The sequence below is a fragment of the Pelophylax lessonae genome (assembly GCF_965119305.1).
Source record: "Pelophylax lessonae genome assembly, chromosome: 9".
Taxonomy (NCBI): domain Eukaryota; kingdom Metazoa; phylum Chordata; class Amphibia; order Anura; family Ranidae; genus Pelophylax; species Pelophylax lessonae.
The window spans coordinates 254,515,312-254,534,214 of record NC_138776.1 but is presented as its reverse complement, the minus strand read 5'-3'; the positions used below and the strand labels follow the sequence as shown (position 1 = coordinate 254,534,214).

At 47.2% G+C, this 18,903-nt stretch overlaps 1 protein-coding gene and 1 long non-coding RNA gene across 2 annotated transcripts in view; both read right to left on the bottom strand.

The window, feature by feature from the left end:
- LOC309564374 (uncharacterized protein) overlaps window positions 1-18,903 on the bottom strand; it is a 350,413-nt gene that overhangs the window by 47,972 nt on the left and 283,538 nt on the right. The window contains exons 11-12 of the mRNA XM_082269001.1: window positions 886-933; window positions 684-786 (exon numbers count right to left, since the gene is read on the bottom strand). Of these exons, the coding sequence (XP_082125127.1) occupies window positions 684-786; window positions 886-933 (151 nt within the window). The remainder of the gene's footprint in view (window positions 1-683; window positions 787-885; window positions 934-18,903) is intronic.
- On the bottom strand, window positions 1,412-9,932 carry LOC309563025. Its single transcript, XR_014225686.1, has 3 exons — window positions 9,771-9,932; window positions 2,049-2,156; window positions 1,412-1,549 (listed from the first exon to the last, which is right to left on the bottom strand). It is a non-coding gene; the product is annotated as an uncharacterized lncRNA (long non-coding RNA).

The window sequence follows — 18,903 nt, the reverse complement described above, 5'->3', positions numbered from 1 at the left end:
ATCATTCTTTTTCCATCTTGTCAGTCCCTCACTCTTACCATTCTTTCTCTGCTCCTCCTCTCTATCATTTCCCTCCTCATCTTTCCTCTCTTCCCTTCTTATTAGTTCCTCACTCTTCCTATTCTTCTTCAGCTCCTCCAATGTTTCCTTCCTCATCATTCTCTTGGTGCTTTTACTAGGCAATCTTGTTTTTTCCCTGCTTTGCAGGGAAAAAAACCAGCAAGATCGCTCGTCAGTGTAGAGAGGTAAAGAACACAGAGCTCTCTTCCTTGAATCACTGAGCCGATTAACGGGTCTTGTCAATTACTCATGAGCCGGGACCTGCTCATCAGCTTGTGCTGTAATGGACCAATAGAACAGCCGCGCGCCCCCTACCCGGAATCGGTGATTACATACCAGATACGTAATCGAGCGTAGAGTGGCCGCCCTGCAGCAGTATGTCTGCGTGGGGCTTTTGGCCACGACACATGAAACACAACACTAGTTGTAACCAGAGACAGACCTTTCAATGGCATATGTCTTGGAAACGGTTTGACCATTCTGATCGAGTCTCATGACCCTCAGCTCCACAATAAATGACATTCCCCCCCCAGGACGAGGGGGTAGAAGAAGAGATTTTCGTAGTGATCGAACAAGGAGGGTCTGGAACCCTTCTCTGGAATTATCTGGTGCTTATTCCTCACCTGTACTGATCTCCACAGGATCTTCCTCCTCTTTGATTTTATAATCCGCTTCCTCCGTATCCTGCTGATCAACTTCCAGAAACACGATGTTTAGATCCTCCTCCTAAAGGCAAAGTAATGAACATCAATTAATATTTCAGCTGGATAGATAAGTAACTTTATTTAATAGAATAGTTGATGGAGCCAAATGCGTTTCTATTACTGGATATTCGTTGGAGGTGTTGTGATCCTCCTGAGGGATCTCCTGATCCTGTGTGGAATCTCGGGAATACAGGGGACTGGGACATCTCTCTGGTGGGTTCCCATTACTGGATCCATCTACCTGATGATGGTGAGGGATCTCCTGATCTTCCTGTGTGGAGTCCCCTGAATACAGAGGACGGGGACATCTCTCTGGTGGGTTCCCATTACTGGATCCATCTGTAGGAAACACACACACTGACTGAATACATTGTTTCTATGTGTTTATCAGATGATGTGGGGTCTAGGTGGACCCTCCGTACTGCTCTCTCCTTTACAATAAAGTCTCCTCTTACCCGGGGATGTGAGGGACGGCTGATTCTCCTTCATGACGTCCTTGTAGAGATCCTTGTGTCCTTCTATATATTCCCACTCCTCCATAGAGAAATAGACAGTGACATCCTGACACCTTATAGGAACCTGACACACACAATGATACAGTCACCATCCAGACACATCCCTTGTCTGTTACTGGATAATGTCCCAGAATTCCCGGCACCGCTTACCTTTCCTGTCAGCAGATCAATGATCTCACTGGTGACTTCCAAAATTTTCTTGTCATTGCTTCTCTCGGGTGTCAGGGAGGGAGGTTGGGCTTCACCAGACTTATGTATGGGTCCATAATTCTACATAATATAATGAAAAAAAGATATCACACAGAAGCATGATCAACTATCTTCGAATCCTCCTCACCTCTCCGGTCAGGTCTGTGTTTTATTAATAGAGATGAGAGTGATGTCATGTGACCTCCCAGAATCCTCCTCACCTCTCCGGTCAGGTTTGTTTTATTAATAGAGATAAGAGTTATGTCATGTGACCTCCCAGAATCCTCCTCACCTCTCCGGTCAGGTTTGTTTTATTAATAGAGATAAGAGTGATGTCATGTGACCTCCCAGAATCCTCCTTACCTCTCCGGTCAGGTCTGTGTTTTATTAATAGAGATGAGAGTGATGTCATGTGACCTCCCAGAATCCTCCTCACCTCTCCGGTCAGGTTTGTGTTTTATTAATAGAGATAAGAGTGATGTCATGTAACCTCCCAGAATCCTCCTCACCTCTCTAGTCAGCTCTGATTTATTAATAGAGATAATAGTGATGTCATGTGACCTCCCAGAATCCTCCTCACCTCTCCGGTCAGCAGGTAGAGAATCTTCAAGGTGAGTTTAATGATTCTCTCATTTATGCTTCTCTTGTCCTCGTCCATACTGCAGGCTCAGGTGCTGATGGTGGAATTCTGGGGAGGGAAGCAGTTTGTAGTCTTAATATTTGATTCAGACCAACCCTCCTCCAACCCTTTCCCTGATCCCACTGCCTGGATCCCAGCAAAACTGAATAGGAAAATTGTATAATGTATGGCCAGCTTTCATTTCCTTTAGAATTACCTTCAGCTATGTAATGTCTTAGAAATGAATATACGATTGATGCACAAATAACTCAGTTGTGCTAATAAGTGCACTATTGAATATTACTATACGCCAAGCACAATCAATCCCGTTGTCCTAAAAAGCACAGTCCTCAGTTCTTTTGTATAAGGTAATGGAGCGTGCTCAGCAGTACCCAGTAATACAGACACAAAGGCTGCTATCACTTTGGATGCTCACAAGAATGTCCAGCCTTAGCCCGGGAGCTCTGTTTATTTATGATGAGAAAAAGGGACAATCAAAAGGAAGTGATGGCTATAATACTACATCAGCCAATCAGTTCCAAATGTACAGTCACGTGACACAAGTTACTCACATAGAATCAGCCAATGACACACTGGTATACATTCAAATATACAATAGAAAAGGGGGGGAGTACGCGATCGTGAATGAGCAGAATAGAATGCGCGGCTTCCCGCCTAACACTACACAATGAAGCCAGCTTGTAGAACCATGAACCTTGCTCTGATCAAACTCGTGCATGCATTCCCACCACTACTACTGGTGTGAATCCCATTCAGCAAAGCTCAGAGAGCAATGCCTAATAGGATTATACTACTGTTCCCATAGACGTGAGGCTATCTGCAGGGAAAGAGCCATGGTGTTTCCACTATGGTGATCAGGCACAGTAGAAAGACATGAGCGTGTATCAAAATATTGACTCCGCACTGCAATACACATAGATCTATACTGGCAAACAGACCCGCGCATAGCACATGGAGTGTTCACCGGCAGAGATGTCTATGTAGAGCGAACGTGTCTACCCAGTAATACAGACACAAAGGCTGCTATCACATTGGATGCTCACAAGAATGTCCTGCCTAAGACTCCGTTCACACTGGGGCGACCTGTCAGGCGACCTGGTCGCCTGACAGGTCGCCGTAGGTCGTCTGTCATAGAGTAGCTGTGGACCCGTTCTAATAGATGCGACACAAGTCGCTCCGACTTAGAAAAAGGGTCCGGAGCTTCTTTGGGGCGACCTGGAGCGACCTGCATTGACTTCAATGATATGATGTCCGTGCCGGACGCTCCGAGGGTCGCGGTGCGAGCTGCGCACCGCGACCTGTGAGGTCGCCCCGGCAAGTAGCGTCGCCCCAGTGTGAACGGGGTCTTAGCCAGGGAGTTCTGTTTATTTATGATGAGACAAAGGGACAATCAACAGTAAGTGATGGCTTTAATACTATATCAGCCATTCAGTTCCAAATGTACAGTCACATGACACAAGTTACTCACATAGAATCAGCCAATGAAACACTTGTATACATTCAAATATACAATAGAAAGGGGGGGGGGTACGCGATCGTGAATGGGCAGAATAGAGTGCACTGCTTCCCGCCTAACACTACACAAGGAAACCAGCTTGTAGAACCATGAACCTTGCTCTGATCAAACTCGTGCATGTATTCCCACCACTACTACTGGTGTGAATCCTATTCAGCAAAGCTCAGAGAACAATGCCTAATAGGATTATACTACTGTTCCCATAGACGTGAGGCTATCTGCAGGGAAAGAGCCATGCTGTTTCCACTATGGTGATAAGGCACAGTAGAAAGACATGAGCGTGTATCCCTTCATGAAGGCAGACAGATATCAAAACGATATTGACTCCGCACCGCAATACACATAGATCTATAACAGCAAACAGACCCGCGCATAGCGCATGGAGTGTTCACCGGCGGAGAGGTCTATGTAGAGCGAATGCCTCTACCCATCTAAGGGAAGGTTCTCACTGCCAGTAGTCTTTCCTCAATGCCGGTTCGCCCGTACATGCTCTAATCAGCGTATTGCAAGCAAACCGACCACAGGGGCCATAATGACAATCTAAATAAAACTGAAAAATGCCACACTGGTCCTAATAAAATTTCCACAACAGTAGTGCAAGGGCCTGCCTGATTGCATACAAATTTGAAAGTGTTTAGGTTTAGCCTCATATTAGATGGTTTTAGTAAATCTAAAGGAAAATTGTACAATAATGCTGTATAATGTATGACCGGCTTAAGTGTATCTATGTAGTAATGCTAAGCACTTTCCCTCACATACAGATGGCCAGTAGAGGACGTGCTTATAGTTCTCATATAAAGATAAACAATATGGATATGGATGGATATGTACAATATGGATGGATATGTACAATAAAAATGTACATATGGATGGTTGTATAATACAATGGATGGATGTACAATACAATGGATGGATGGATGGATGGATGGATGGACGGATGGACAATACATATGGATGGATGTACAATGGAATAAAGATGTACATATGGATGGATATGTACAATAAAAAAACTCAAAATGCCGAAATACTGATCAGTTTCTCTTTGTTGTGATTTTGTTACGCACACACATAAATATAACAAAAAAAATTCTACAAACTCAAAAAAAAAGAGATCTGAAAAAAAATTATGAAAAACACACAAAGAAAAAGACCAGAAAATCTCAGTGAATTAATTGATTTGATATTTTTTCTGATCCTAGTTTGTAGATTTATTTTCGTTTTTAGGTATATTATTACATTTTCCCCCTTTTTATGTGCAATATTTGTTTGAATAATTGAACAATTTTTGGTTTACTTTTAGATTTAGTATTGTCGTGGTTGTGATTTTTGTTTCTTTATGTATATAATACATAGACAGATAGATAGAACAGACATAGATAGATACGATAGATAGATAGATAGATACGGTAGATAGATACGGTAGATAGATACGGTAGATAGATAGATAGAGGGAGAGAGATAACTGTAACAAAAACAAATTCTACAAACTTGAAAAAACATTTTTGAAAAAAATATTCATAAAAAACACACAAACAAAAGGACCAGAAATTTTCAGTTAATTAATTGCTTTTATATTATTTCTGGTCCTAGCTTGTAGATTATTTTTTGTTTGTTTTGGGGTATATTATTACATTTTTCCCCTTTTTTATGTGCAGTATTTGTTTGAATAAATTTAATTTTTTTGGTTTACTTTTAGATTTAGTATTGTCCTGGTTGTGATTTTTGTTTCTTTATGTATATAATAGATAGATCAATAGATCGATAGATCGATACTGTAGATTGATAGATAGAGAGGGGGAGAGGGAGAGAGATAACTGTAACAAACAAATTCTACAAACTCAATTAAGACCCCATTCACACTAGCGCGACTTGTCAGGCGACTTGGTCGCCTGACAAGTCGCGGTGGGTCGCTCGCCATTGATTAGCACAGGACCCATTCTAATAGGAGCGACAGAAGTCGCTCCGACTTAGAAAAAGGGTCCTGTACTACTTTGGGGCGACCTGGAGGCGACTTGCATTGACTTCAATGATATGAAGTCTGTGCAAGTCGCGCCGAGGTCGCGGTGCACAGGTCGCCCCACCAAGTCGTGTCGCCCCTGTCTGAACGGGGTCTAAAAAGGACCAAAAAAATTCAGTTAATTAATTGCTTTTATATTATTTCTGGTCCTAGCATGTAGATTTTCTTTTTTTGTTTTTGGGTATATTACTACATTTATTCCCCCTTTCTATGTGCAATGTTTGTTTGAATAATTGAATAATTTTAGGTTTATCTTTATAATTTAGTATTGTTGTGGATGTGATATATATATATATATATATATATATATATATATATATATATAAATAAATATAACAAGACAATTTGACAAAAAAAATAAATAAATCATGAAAAACACACAAACAACAAGACCAGAAAAATGCAGTTAATTAATTGCTTTTATATTTTCTTCTGGTCCTAGCTTGTAGATTTCTGTTTTTAGGTATATTATTTATACCTAAGGAAGGAAGAGGGAGGGAGAGGGAGATTGAGGGGGGGGAAGGGGGAGAGGGAGGGGGAGGGAGAGGGGGGTAGGGAGGGGGAGAGAGGGAGGGAGGGAGAGGGAGAGCGAGAGGAAGGAAGAGGGAGGGAGGGGGAGATTGAGGGAGGGAGAGGGAGGGGGTGAGGGAGAGCGAGAGGAAGGAAGAGGGAGGGAGAGGGAGATTGAGGGGGGGGAGGGAGAGAGGGAGGGAGAGGGAGTGGGAGAGGGAGAACGAGAGGAAGGAAGAGGGAGAGAGAGGGAGATTGAGGGGGGGGAGGGAGAGAGGGAGGGGGAGAGGGAGAGGGAGAAGGAGAGGGAGAGGAAGAGCGAGAGGAAGGAAGAGGGAGGGAGATTGAGGGGGGGGGGAGGGAGAGAGGGAGAGGGGGAGGTAGGGGGAGAGGGAGAGCGAGAGGAAGGAAGAGGGAGGGAGATTGAGGGGGGGGAGGGAGAGAGGGAGAGGGGGAGGGAGGGAGAGAGCGAGAGAGAGATAACTGTAACAAAAATGTTTTACAAACTCGATTAAAAACTAAATTTTTTTTTGGGGGGTACATTATTACATTTTTTTCCCCTTTTCTATGCGCAATATTTGTTTGAATAATTGAATATTTTTTGGTTTACCTTTAGATTTAGTATTGTTGTTGATGTGGTTTATGTTTGATTATATCTATCTATCTATCTATATATATATATATATATATATATATATATATATATATATATATATATATATATTTATATACACACACACACACACATTATATATATATATATATATATATATATATATATATATATATATATATATATATATATATATATATTATACACACAGTCAAAAATTCTACTCGCCTGCTAGCATTTTGCGAGTGGAATGATGAGGATGACGAGTAAGGGCTGTGCTGTATGGGGAATGTACTAGTGCCTGCCGCCGCCGTACACAGCACAGCCTGCATTCTTTCGTACAGCTCCTCTCTGTCCCCGCCCCTCACAGTCTCGCAGCGCGAGCATCAGTGGCGGCCGGTGCGTTGGCTTCAGAAAAGGGTGGACCCGGGGCGCAGAACAGTGTGCCCTGAGCCCACCCATTGTGTGAAAATAGCAAATGAATATTCGCTATTGTCACACGGATCCTCCTCCTGGCCAATCAGGAAGCAGGTCCGAGACCCGTTTCCTGATTGGCCGAAAGGCGAACAATTGCCATTGGCCAAGGAGGAGGAGGAGGACTCGGGAGATAAGGAGGATTGAGGAGAAGCCGCCGCTGCATCAGGTAAGTGCACGCTGGTCTCTCTGCACGCTGTGGGCACTCTGCATTGTAAGGGGACACGCTGTTGTCACTCTGCATTGTAAGGGGGCACGCTGTGGTCACTCTGCATTGTAAGGGGGCACGCTGTGGTCACTCTGCATTGTAAGGGGGCACGCTGTGGTCACTCTGCATTGAAAGGGGGCACACTGTGGTCACTCTGCATTGAAAGGGGGCACACTGTGGTCACTCTGCATTTAAGGGGGCACGCTGTGGGAACTCTGCATTTAAGGGGGCACGCTGTGGGAACTCTGCATTGTAAGGGGGCACGCTGTGGTCACTCTGCATTGTAAGGTGACACGCTGTGGTCACTCTGCATTGTAAGGAGACACACTGTGGTCACTCTGCATTGAAAGGGGGCACACTGTGGTCACTCTGCATTGAAAGGGGGCACACTGTGGTCACTCTGCATTTAAGGGGGCACGCTGCGTGTCACCTTACAATGCAGAGTGACCACAGCGTGTCACCTTACTCTGCATTGTAAGGGGGCACGCTGTGGTCACTCTGCATTGAAAGGGGGCACACTGTGGTCACTCTGCATTTAAGGGGGCACGCTGTGGTCACTGTGCATTTAAGGGGGCACACTGTGGTCACTCTGCATTGTAAGGGGACACGCTGCGGTCACTCTGCATTGTAAGGGGACACGCTGTGGTCACTCTGCATTGTAAGGGAACACGCTGTGGTCACTCTGCATTGTAAGGGGACACGCTGCGGTCACTCTGCATTGTAAGGGAACACGCTGTGGTCACTCTGCATTGTAAGGGAACACGCTGTGGTCACTCTGCATTGTAAGGGGGCACGCTGTGGTCACTCTGCATTGAAAGGGGGCACGCTGTGGTCACTCTGCATTGAAAGGGGGCACACTGTGGTCACTCTGCATTGAAAGGGGACACGCTGTGGTCACTCTGCATTGAAAGGGGGTATGCTGTGGTCACTCTGCATTGAAAGGCGGCACGCTTGTGGGCGTGTTAAGGGGCGGAGCAGGGTAGGGTTTGGGTGGGACAACAAGTGGCGAGTAACTCTTAAGGCCTGGCTAGTAGCTCATGACTTGAAATTTTGAGCCCTGTACTCACACACTTTAATATTTAAAATGACCAAGGAGGAGGAGGAGGACTCGGGAGATGCGGAGGATTGAGGAGAAGCCGCCGCTGCATCAGGTAAGTGCACGCTGGTCTCTCTGCACGCTGTGGGCACTCTGCATTGTAAGGGGACACGCTGTTGTCACTCTGCATTGTAAGGGGGCACGCTGTGGTCACTCTGCATTGAAAGGGGGCACACTGTGGTCACTCTGCATTGAAAGGGGGCACACTGTGGTCACTCTGCATTGAAAGGGGGCACACTGTGGTCACTCTGCATTTAAGGGGGCACGCTGCGTGTCACCTTACAATGCAGAGTGACCACAGCGTGTCACCTTACTCTGCATTGTAAGGGGGCACGCTGTGGTCACTCTGCATTGAAAGGGGGCACACTGTGGTCACTCTGCATTTAAGGGGGCACGCTGTGGTCACTGTGCATTTAAGGGGGCACACTGTGGTCACTCTGCATTGTAAGGGAACACGCTGTGGTCACTCTGCATTGTAAGGGAACACGCTGTGGTCACTCTGCATTGTAAGGGAACACGCTGTGGTCACTCTGCATTGAAAGGGGGCACGCTGTGGTCACTCTGCATTGAAAGGGGGCACGCTGTGGTCACTCTGCATTGAAAGGGGGCACACTGTGGTCACTCTGCATTGAAAGGGGACACGCTGTGGTCACTCTGCATTGAAAGGGGGTATGCTGTGGTCACTCTGCATTGAAAGGGGACACGCTGTGGTCACTCTGCATTGAAAGGGGGTATGCTGTGGTCACTCTGCATTGAAAGGCGGCACGCTTGTGGGCGTGTTAAGGGGCGGAGCAGGGTAGGGTTTGGGTGGGACAACAAGTGGCGAGTAACTCTTAAGGCCTGGCTAGTAGCTCATGACTTGAAATTTTGAGCCCTGTACTCACACACACACTTTAATATTTAAAATGAGACCAAAACTCATATCTTAAAACTCATTTTATCAAAACAAACTGCAACGTGGAGAAAGCCTCAGCAGTACATACGTGGGATGAAGGATTCCACATATAAAGATGATCAACAGATAAAATGCCAAAACACAACCATAAATGTGAAAAGTGACCAAACCGGCAGAAATTCTGCGAAGCTGAGCCAGTGACCCCGAGATCTGCGCTGTAACCTGTCTGATGGACCTCAGGGTCACCCTTCTAAGGAGTGACCTCCACCCAACTCCCCTCCACCTAACCCCCCAGGTCTCCCCCCCAATGCTGCCTATAGAGAGATCACCCACCTCTGGATGGAGGAAGTCAGCAGCTGAGCTTCAGGGGGTGGATGTCAGCAGGAGGTGGCAAGGAATGATGGGTAATCGTGTGTGTCCCCCTTGCAGCAGGAAATATTCCCATGCTTTTGGTTAAAGAGCACCGATCAGCACTTTGCTGACAGCCATCTTCTCGGAGACCGAGGGTGATCTGTCCCTTACGACACTGCTAATAGAAGCTCTACAATGAGTGTCTGCTGTTTGGCCTCTGGTGTTGAAGGTTCCATCACATGATCTGCCACTAGAGTCATCAGTGGCCATCTTTGGTAAGGGAAAGTTGCCCTTTTGTAAAAAAAAAAAAAAAAAAAAGGATCCGACGTGTAGAGTTCTATACAATAGAAAATGAAAGCAGAGTAGGCATCTGGAAAGTGTTATTGAACTCAACGCAAATGCGTGCAAAACGCATCAATAACACATAGGCGCATTCGTGGGGGCGTCCATGGCAGGCGCTACGCCCAGCAAAACCAACATGGTGGTATAATTCCGATCACGGTATGTGTACACGCCTGTATGCGTCTGCAGCTAAAGGGGAAGTGGTTGTGGGAGGGGGCGGTAAAAACATGGCTCAACCCCAGGGGTTTACCGCCCCTTTTCCACTAGTGTGAATGAAAGCTAAGAACGGTCTTTTCAGATGAGGAATGTTTAAGGCGATCTGAGCGATCCTTACCCTGGGGCGTTGTCACCCTATTGCTGGAAGTGGAGACCTTAATGTTTGCTCCCATAGCGCTCCTTCTCACCTCACAGCCATTCTTTGTTTTAGCTCTGCATCCGTCTTAAAGTGGACCTGTCACCAGATATATTGCATTCTAAGTAATGTGTTAGTGTTCCTGGTATTTGTTACCCCTCACGGGAATCAAAGTACTTTCCCCCGACAATGCCGTCATCTGCTTTTCTCTCCAGAAGGACGGAGCCATCTTTGTTCATGCGTCATCTAGAGTCACCATCTACTTCCTGGAATGAGATTGCAGCTCATAGATGACACACTCGTGTAAAATCTGATGCCTGTGCAGTTCCAAATGTCTGACACAGATCAGCCCCTGGTGCAGCCACTCCCCTTCTGACTTGCTACAAAGGTTCAATGTTGCAGTCTGATCATTGGGGGGATAGACAGAAGAAATTAATTCCACCTGCCTGACCACTCTTCTGCCTACCAGGTCCCTTGCCTGGGCCTAACTACTCTTCTGCTTGCCAAGTCCCCTACCTGGAACCAACTACTCTTCTTCCTGCCAAGACCCCTGTCTAAATCTGACTACTCCTCTGCCTACCAGGTCCCCTGCCTGAGCCTGACTACTCTTCTGCCTGCCAAGACTCCTGCCTAGACCTGACTACTCTTCTGCCTACCAGGACCCCTGCCATACCTGACTACTCTTCTTCCTGCCAAGATCCCAGTCTACTCTTCTGCCTGCCAAGAACCCTGCCTAGACCTGACTACTCTTCTGCCTCCCAAGATTCCTGCCTTGACCTAACTACTCTTCTGCCTCCCAAGATCCCTGTCTAGACTTGACTACTCTTCTGCCTCCCAAGATCCCTGTCTAGACTTGACCACTCTTCTGCCCATCAAGGCCCCTGCCTGAACCTGGTCACTCTTCTGCCCACCAAGGCCCCTGCCTGAACCTTACTACTCCTTTGCCTGTCAAGATCCCTGCCTAGATCTGACTACACTTCTTCCTGCAAAAATCCCCTGCCTGGACCTGACCCCTCCTGCCTGCCAAGTACTTTGCCTGGACGTAACCACTCTTCTGTCTGCCAAGACCCTTGCCTGGACCTGACCACACTTCTCTCTTGCAAGTCCCCTGCGTGAGCCTGACTACTCCTCTGCCTGCCAAAATCCCTGCCTAGATCTAACCACTCTTCTGCCTACCAAGACCCCTGCCTAGACCTAACCACTCTTCTGCCTGTCAAGGCTCTTGCCTGAACCTGACCACTCTTCTGCCCATCAAGGCCCCTGCCTGAACCTGACTACACCTTTGCCTGTCAAGATCCCTGCCTAGACTTGATTACTCTTCTGCCTGCCAAGTCTCCTGCCTGGACCTGACCCCTCCTGCCTACCAAGTCCTTTGCCTGGACCTGACCACTCTTCTGCCTTGCACGTCCCCTGCCTAAACCTGACTATTCCTCTGCCTGCCAAAATCCCTGACCACTCTGCTGCCTGCCAAGACCCCTGCCTGAACACTCTTCTGCTTACCAAGTCCCCTGCCTGGGCCTGATTACTATTCTGCCTGCCAATACCCCTGCCTGGACCTGACCACTCTTGTGAACCAAACACCCTACCTGGACCTGGCCACCATTCTAAACCAAGTTCCTTTTCTGAACCTGACCACTCTTCTGCCTGCCAAGTCCTCTGCCGGAACTTGACTACTCTTCTGCCATCCAAGTCCCTTGGCTGGACCTGACTACTCTTCTGCCTGCCAAGACCCCTGCCTGGATCTCACTACTCTTCTGTCGGACAAGATCTGACTACTCTTCTGCCTACCAAGACCCCTTCCTGGATCTGACCACTATTTTGCGGGCCAAGACTCCTGCCTTGACCTGACTACTCTTCTGCCTTCCAAGTCCCTTGGCTGGACCTGACTACTCTTCTGCCTGCCAAGACCCCTGCCTGGATCTCACTACTCTTCTGTCGGACAAGATCTGACTACTCTTCTGCATGCCAAGACCCCTTCCTGGATCTGACCACTATTTTGCGGGCCAAGACTCCTGCCTTGACCTGACTACTCTTCTGCCTTCCAAGTCCCTTGGCTGGACCTGACTACTCTCCTGCCTGCCAAGACCTCTGCCTTGATCTCACGACTCTTCTGTCTGTCAAGATCTGACTACTCTTCTGCCTGCCAATTAAGACCCCTGCCTGGACCTGACTTCTCTTCTGCCTGCCAAGTCTCCTGTATGAACCTGACCACTTTTCTGCCTTCCAAGTCCCCTGCCTTAACCTGACAGCTCTTCTGCCTGCCAAGATCCTTGCCTGAACCTGACCACTCTTCTGAGCCAAGTCCCCTGCCTGGACCTGACTAGTCTTCTGTCTGTCAAGATCTGACTACTCTTCTGCCTTCCAAGTCCCCTGCCTTAACTTGACCACTCTTCTGCCTGCCAAGATCCCTGCCTGAACCTGACCACTCTTCAGAGCCACATCCCTTGGCTGGACCACTCTTCTGTCTGCCAAGACCTCTGCCTGGATCTTAACTATTCTTCTGTCTGTCAAGATCTGACTACTCTTCTGCCTGCCAAGATCCCTGCCTGTACCTGACTACTCTTCTGTCTGCCAAGTCTCCTGCCTGAACCTGACCACTTTTCTGCCTTCCAAGTCCCCCGCCTGAACCTGACCACTCTTCTGAGCCAAGTCAACTGCCCGGACCTGACTACTCTTCTGCCTGCCAAGTCCCCTGTCTGGACCTGACTACTCTTCTGCCTGCCAAGACCCCTGCCTGGACCTGACTACTCTTCTGCCTGCCAAAACCCCTGCCTGGATCCGACCACTATTCTGAAGGCTAAGACCCCTGCCTGAACCTGACTACTCTTCTGCCTGCCAAGACCTTTGCCTGGACTTGACCACTCTTCTGCCTGCCAAGTCTCCTGCCTGAACCTGACCATGTTTCTGCCTTCCAAAATCCCTGCCTGAACCGGACCAGTCTTCTGAGCCAAGTTCCCTGCCTGGACCTGACTACTCTTCTGCCTGCCAAGTCCCCTATCTGGACTTGACTTCTCTTCTGCCTGCCCACTACCAAGACTCAAATACTCTTCTGTCTACCATTCTGTACTTCAATCTCCACACCATAGCATTCCCTGTTCTTGCTACCCCTAGGTTTTTCCAGTTGTTGGAATAGAGTGTAATTACCTTGGTCTTTTCTTTGTCTTCCTTTTTCTTCATTTTATCATTTCTTGTCTTGATTATGTAGGAATTGTTATAAAAAAACGTGGCTGCTAAATGTGTATTTTTCTAGTAGTAAAAGTCCAAAAAAATTGTGTTTCCTTAAAAACTTTATTCAATACATAGTGCCTTCACTAGACAAATAAATTGCATATATATGGTACATTATTTAAGCAAACATTTGTGCCCAACGTTAGTAACAATGGTGAAGCTACAGTGGATGGTGCCTCTCGCTCCCTTCAAGGGACACTGCGTTGAAGACGACATCGTTCCTACATTTTCACTCTGTTGTCCATGTCAGCCACCTAAATCGCCTATTTTCTGACTGGTCATACAATGCCTTGAAAAAGTATTCATACCGCTTGAATTGTTCCACGTTTTGTCATCTTACAACCAAAAACGTAAATGAATTTTATTGGGATTTTATGTGATAGAGCAAACACAGTGGAACATAAATGTAAAGTGAAAGATAAATGATAAAGAGTTTTCAAAATGTCTTACAAATTGCTCTGGTTGTATGTTTGGGGTCGTTGTCCTGTGGGAAGGTGAACCTCTGCCCCAGTCTCAAATATTTTGCAGGCTCCAACAGGTTTTCTTCTAAGGTTGCCTTTGTATTTGGCTCCATCCATCTTCCAATCAACTCTGACCAGCCTTCCTGTCCCTGATGAAGAAAAGCATCCCCACAACATGATGCTGCCACCACCATGTTTCACGGTGGGGATGGTGTGTGCAGGGTGACGTGCATTGTTGGTTTTCCGCCACACGTAGTGTTTTGCTTTTAGGCCAAAAAGTTCAATTTTGGTCTCATTTGACCAGAGCACTGTCATGGACATGCAATAGTGTCTGGCAGCTTACCTTATCCTCATGTCTGCATTAGAGGCCAGACTCTTCCTTCTGGCTGCTTTTATCATCTCTCCTCCCTGTTTGGCTCCACCCCAGGCCATTCCAGGAAGTCTATATTAACCAGCGCACTGCAGGTCTGCTTTGCTGTTCAACAGTGTTTGTTAGTTCTTGTTCTGTCTGCCGTGTGCATGATCTACCTTTCTGTGTACCGACTTCGGCTTGTCTCTGACTATTCCTGTTTGCCTGTTACCCTGACCTTCGGCCTGTCCCTTGGGTACCCTCGTCTGCCTGTTGCCCCGAACTCGGCTTACCCATCATTATCCCTTGTGTCCTGAGTGGCTGCTTGCCCTCTCTCCCTATGGAGCGTGACCCGGGGGATCCCAGGGACCGCGACCTGGGCCCAGCTGCAGCCAAGTCCATCCTCACCACTAGAGGCTCTGGTGAACACCTGCTGGGCCTTAGACTCCACGCCCTGGGGAATCTTGGGCTCACGTTCCCTGTCCATCCGCAGCAGTTGTCACCTGCCCACAGGTGACCTGACAAGCACCTTCTTCCACATGCTTGCTGTGTCCACCACATGGCTTCTCACAAACTGAAAACAGGACTTCTTATGGCTTTCTTTCAGCAATGGCTTTCTTCTTACCATTCTTCCATAACGGGCAGATTTGTGGAGCGCACAACTAATCATTGTCCTGTGGACAGATTCTCCCACCTGAGCTGTGGATCTCTGCAGCTCCTCCAGAGTTACCATGGGCCTCTTGGCTGATTCTCTGATGAATGCTCTCCTTGCCCGGCCTGTCAGTTTAGGTGGACGGCCATGTCTTGGTAGGTTTGCAGTTGTGCCATACTCTTTCCATTTTTCCATGATGGATTGAACAGCGCTCCGTGAGAGGTTCAAAGCTTGGGATATTTTTTTATGGCTTTAACCTTCTCCACAACCTTATCCCTGACCTGTCTGGTGTGTTCATTGGCCTTCATGAGGCTGTTTGTTCACTGAGTTTCTCTAACAAACCTCTGAGGGCTTCGCAGAACAGCTGTATTTATACTGAGATTAAATTACACACAAGTGGACTCTATTTACTAATTAGGTGATTTTTGAAGGCAATTGGTTCCACTAGATTTTAGTTAGGGGTATCAGAGTAAACGGGGCTGAATACAAATGCATGTCACACTTTTCACATATTTATTTGTAAAAGAATTTGAAAACCATTTATCATTTTCCTTCCACTTCACAATTATGTGCCACTTTGTGTTGGCCTATCACAGAAAATCCCAATACAATACATTTACAGAAATGTTTCCAGATCCTGAGCTCCACCCAGTCTGTTGTTCGGTTTAGAATTCTACAACAAGAGCCTGTTCAGGGACTAAGTGCAGTTATATAGGGGTGGGAAGGAGGGGGTTGGGAGGACGTGGAGGTGACTGCATTCTGCATACTCCACAAGTTTGTTTTCATTCCCTAAGACTTCCATGGAGCTCAGACTAATGTTGTCGGTAAAGTTCTTTCACTTTAAGGCATCCGTTACCTTAAGTTTTACTTCTGGCTAATGTGAGGACCAGCTCAGCTTTTGATTCACGCCGGTAGTACGTACTCTGGCTTCTGACTTACTTAGGATTTGAAAAAAAACTCTGCACAAATACTGTGTGGTATAAAATAAAACACCCACCATTTTATTCTCTATGTTTGGGGTATTCTGATTACTTTAGCTTCTCACTGACTTAGGATCAAATGGGCTACTAAATAATGTGAGGGCCACTCCAACCTCTAACATGAGGACCGGTTCAACCTCTGACTCACGTAGGGCCAGTCCAGCTCATGACTCACACAGCTGATAGTCTGACTTCTGACTTATGCAAGGGCCAATTTGGAGGACTTACATAAGGAACAGTCTCGCCTCTGACTCTGGCTTCTGACTCATACATCGGGCTAGTCTGGCTTCTGACTCACACATGGGGCCAGTCTGGCATCTGACTCACACATGGGGCCAGTCTGGCATCTGACTCACACATGGGGCCAGTCTCGCATCTGACTCACACATGGGGCCAGTCTGGCATCTGACTCACACATGGGGCCAGTCTGGCGTCTGACTTATACATGGGGCCAGTCTGGCTTCTGACTCATACATGAGGCCAGTTTGACTTCTGACTCATGCAGGGGGCCAGTTTGACTTCTGACTCATGCAAGGGGCCAGTTTGCCTTCTGACTCCTACATGGGGCCACTTTGCCTTCTGACTCCTACATGGGGCCAGTCTGGCTGCTGACTCACACATGGGGCCAGTCTGGCTGCTGACTCACACATGGGGCCAGTCTGGATGCTGACACACATGGGGCCAGTCTGGCTTCTGACTCATACATGGCTCCAGTCTGGCTTCTGACTCATACATGGGGCCAGTTTGACTTCTGACTCATACATGGGTGCAGTCTGGCTGCTGACTCACACATGGGGCCAGTCTTGGTGCTGGCTCATACATGGGGCCAGTCTGGCTTCTGACTCACACATGGGGCCAGTTTGACTTCTGACTCATACATGCGGCCAGTTTGACTTCTGACTCATACAGGGGCTGCTCCGCTCTGACTTGAGGGCCAATTTGGCCTCTAAGGCGAGGGCCAGTTCAGCTGCTAATGTAGGGGCCAGACTGGCCTCTGACTCACACAGGGGCCAGTCCAGGTTCTGACTCAGGCAAAGGTCAATTTGGCCTTTGAATCACAAGAACGCAAGTCAAGCCTCTGACTCATGTGAGGGTCAGTCCATCCTACTAACTCATGTAAGAGCCATATTGGTTTCCGACTTGCATTACTGGTCTAAGGGTGATCAAACATGTTACAATCTGACTATACAATCTCTTTCCCAAAACTTTATAATATGGGGACCTACCTAATCTATTCAATCAATCCGAAACCTGATCAGGCACACCCCTAGTATACCCAGTTGCTAAAGACCTATCTAAGCTCTTCAATCAATCCCAATCCGATCAGGCACACCTCTATTCTACCCAGTTGCTGAGGACCTATTTAATCTATTCAATCAATCTGAATTTAATTAGGAAGGCCCCTATTCTACCCAGTTACTGAGGACCTATCTAATCTCTTCAATCATTCAATCCAATCAGGCACACCTTCTATCCAGCTGCTGGTAGAGCTAAAGGAGATTGTATAATAAGATTGTAATGTATGTGCTGAACCTATGGTCTAGTCTAGATGATACCTCTATATTTTCACATTCCTACTTTCATGTAGTGCTTATATTTCCCTTATATTACCTTTAGATTTAGACTTTAAAGCGTTAGCTACTCCAAAACTTCTTGTTCAACTCAAATGTGAATTAAATTATGACCCCAAGTGGAGTTAAGTCTCTTCATAACGACTGTGGAAGGTCAATGGAGCCGGCAACTGGCTGGAAATCTCGAATCCTATCTGATAGATCTAAGACAGTGGTCTCCAAACTGCGGCCCTTTGGGCACTATTCCTCCCACTGACACTAAAGATGGGGTACTATTCCTTCCACTGACACCGACAATGGGGCACTATTCCCCCCACTGACACCAGCGATGGGGCACTACTCCTCCCACTGACACCAGCGATGGGGCACTATTCCTCCCACTGACACCAATGATGGGGCACTATTCCTCCCACTGACACCAACAATGAGGCACTATTCCCCCCCACTGACACCAGCGATGGGGCACTATTCCCCCCACTGACACCAGCGATGGGGCACTATTCCTCCCATTGACACCAGCGAAGGGGCACTATTCCCCCCACTGACACCAGCGATGGGGCACTATTTATCCAACTGAAACCAAAGATGGGGTACTATTCCTCCCACTGACACCGACAATAGGGCACTATTCTTCCCATTGAGATCAACAATGGGGCACTACTCCCCCCACTGACACCAGCGATTGGACAATATTCCTCCCACTGACACCAAAGATGGGGCACTATTCCTTTCAGTGACACCAGCGACTGGGCTCTATTCCTTCCACTGACACCAATCCTCCAACTGACACTGGGGATGGGGCTGTATTTCTCCCACTGATACCTACAATTGGTACTATTTCTCCCAACAATACCAATAATGGGACACGATTTTATCTCCTACTGACCAAAGTCACCATGTAATTTATTTACCCCCCACTAACAGTCAAACCTGATGCATTGTTTACTCCCACTGACTTCGGGGCATTTTCATCTACTGACCAAAGTCCAGCCCTCCTAGCGTCTGAAGGAAAATAACCTGGCCCTTTGTCTAGAAAGTTAGGAAACCCCTGGTCTAGGACGTTCCCAGCTCCATCCACCAGCAGTAGCTACAACAAAGATGCCCCATAGATATTGTAAAAATGTACCCTTTTTATACCTTCTGAAGAATGCTGTAGGAGGAATAGGACTCCCCAGTGGGG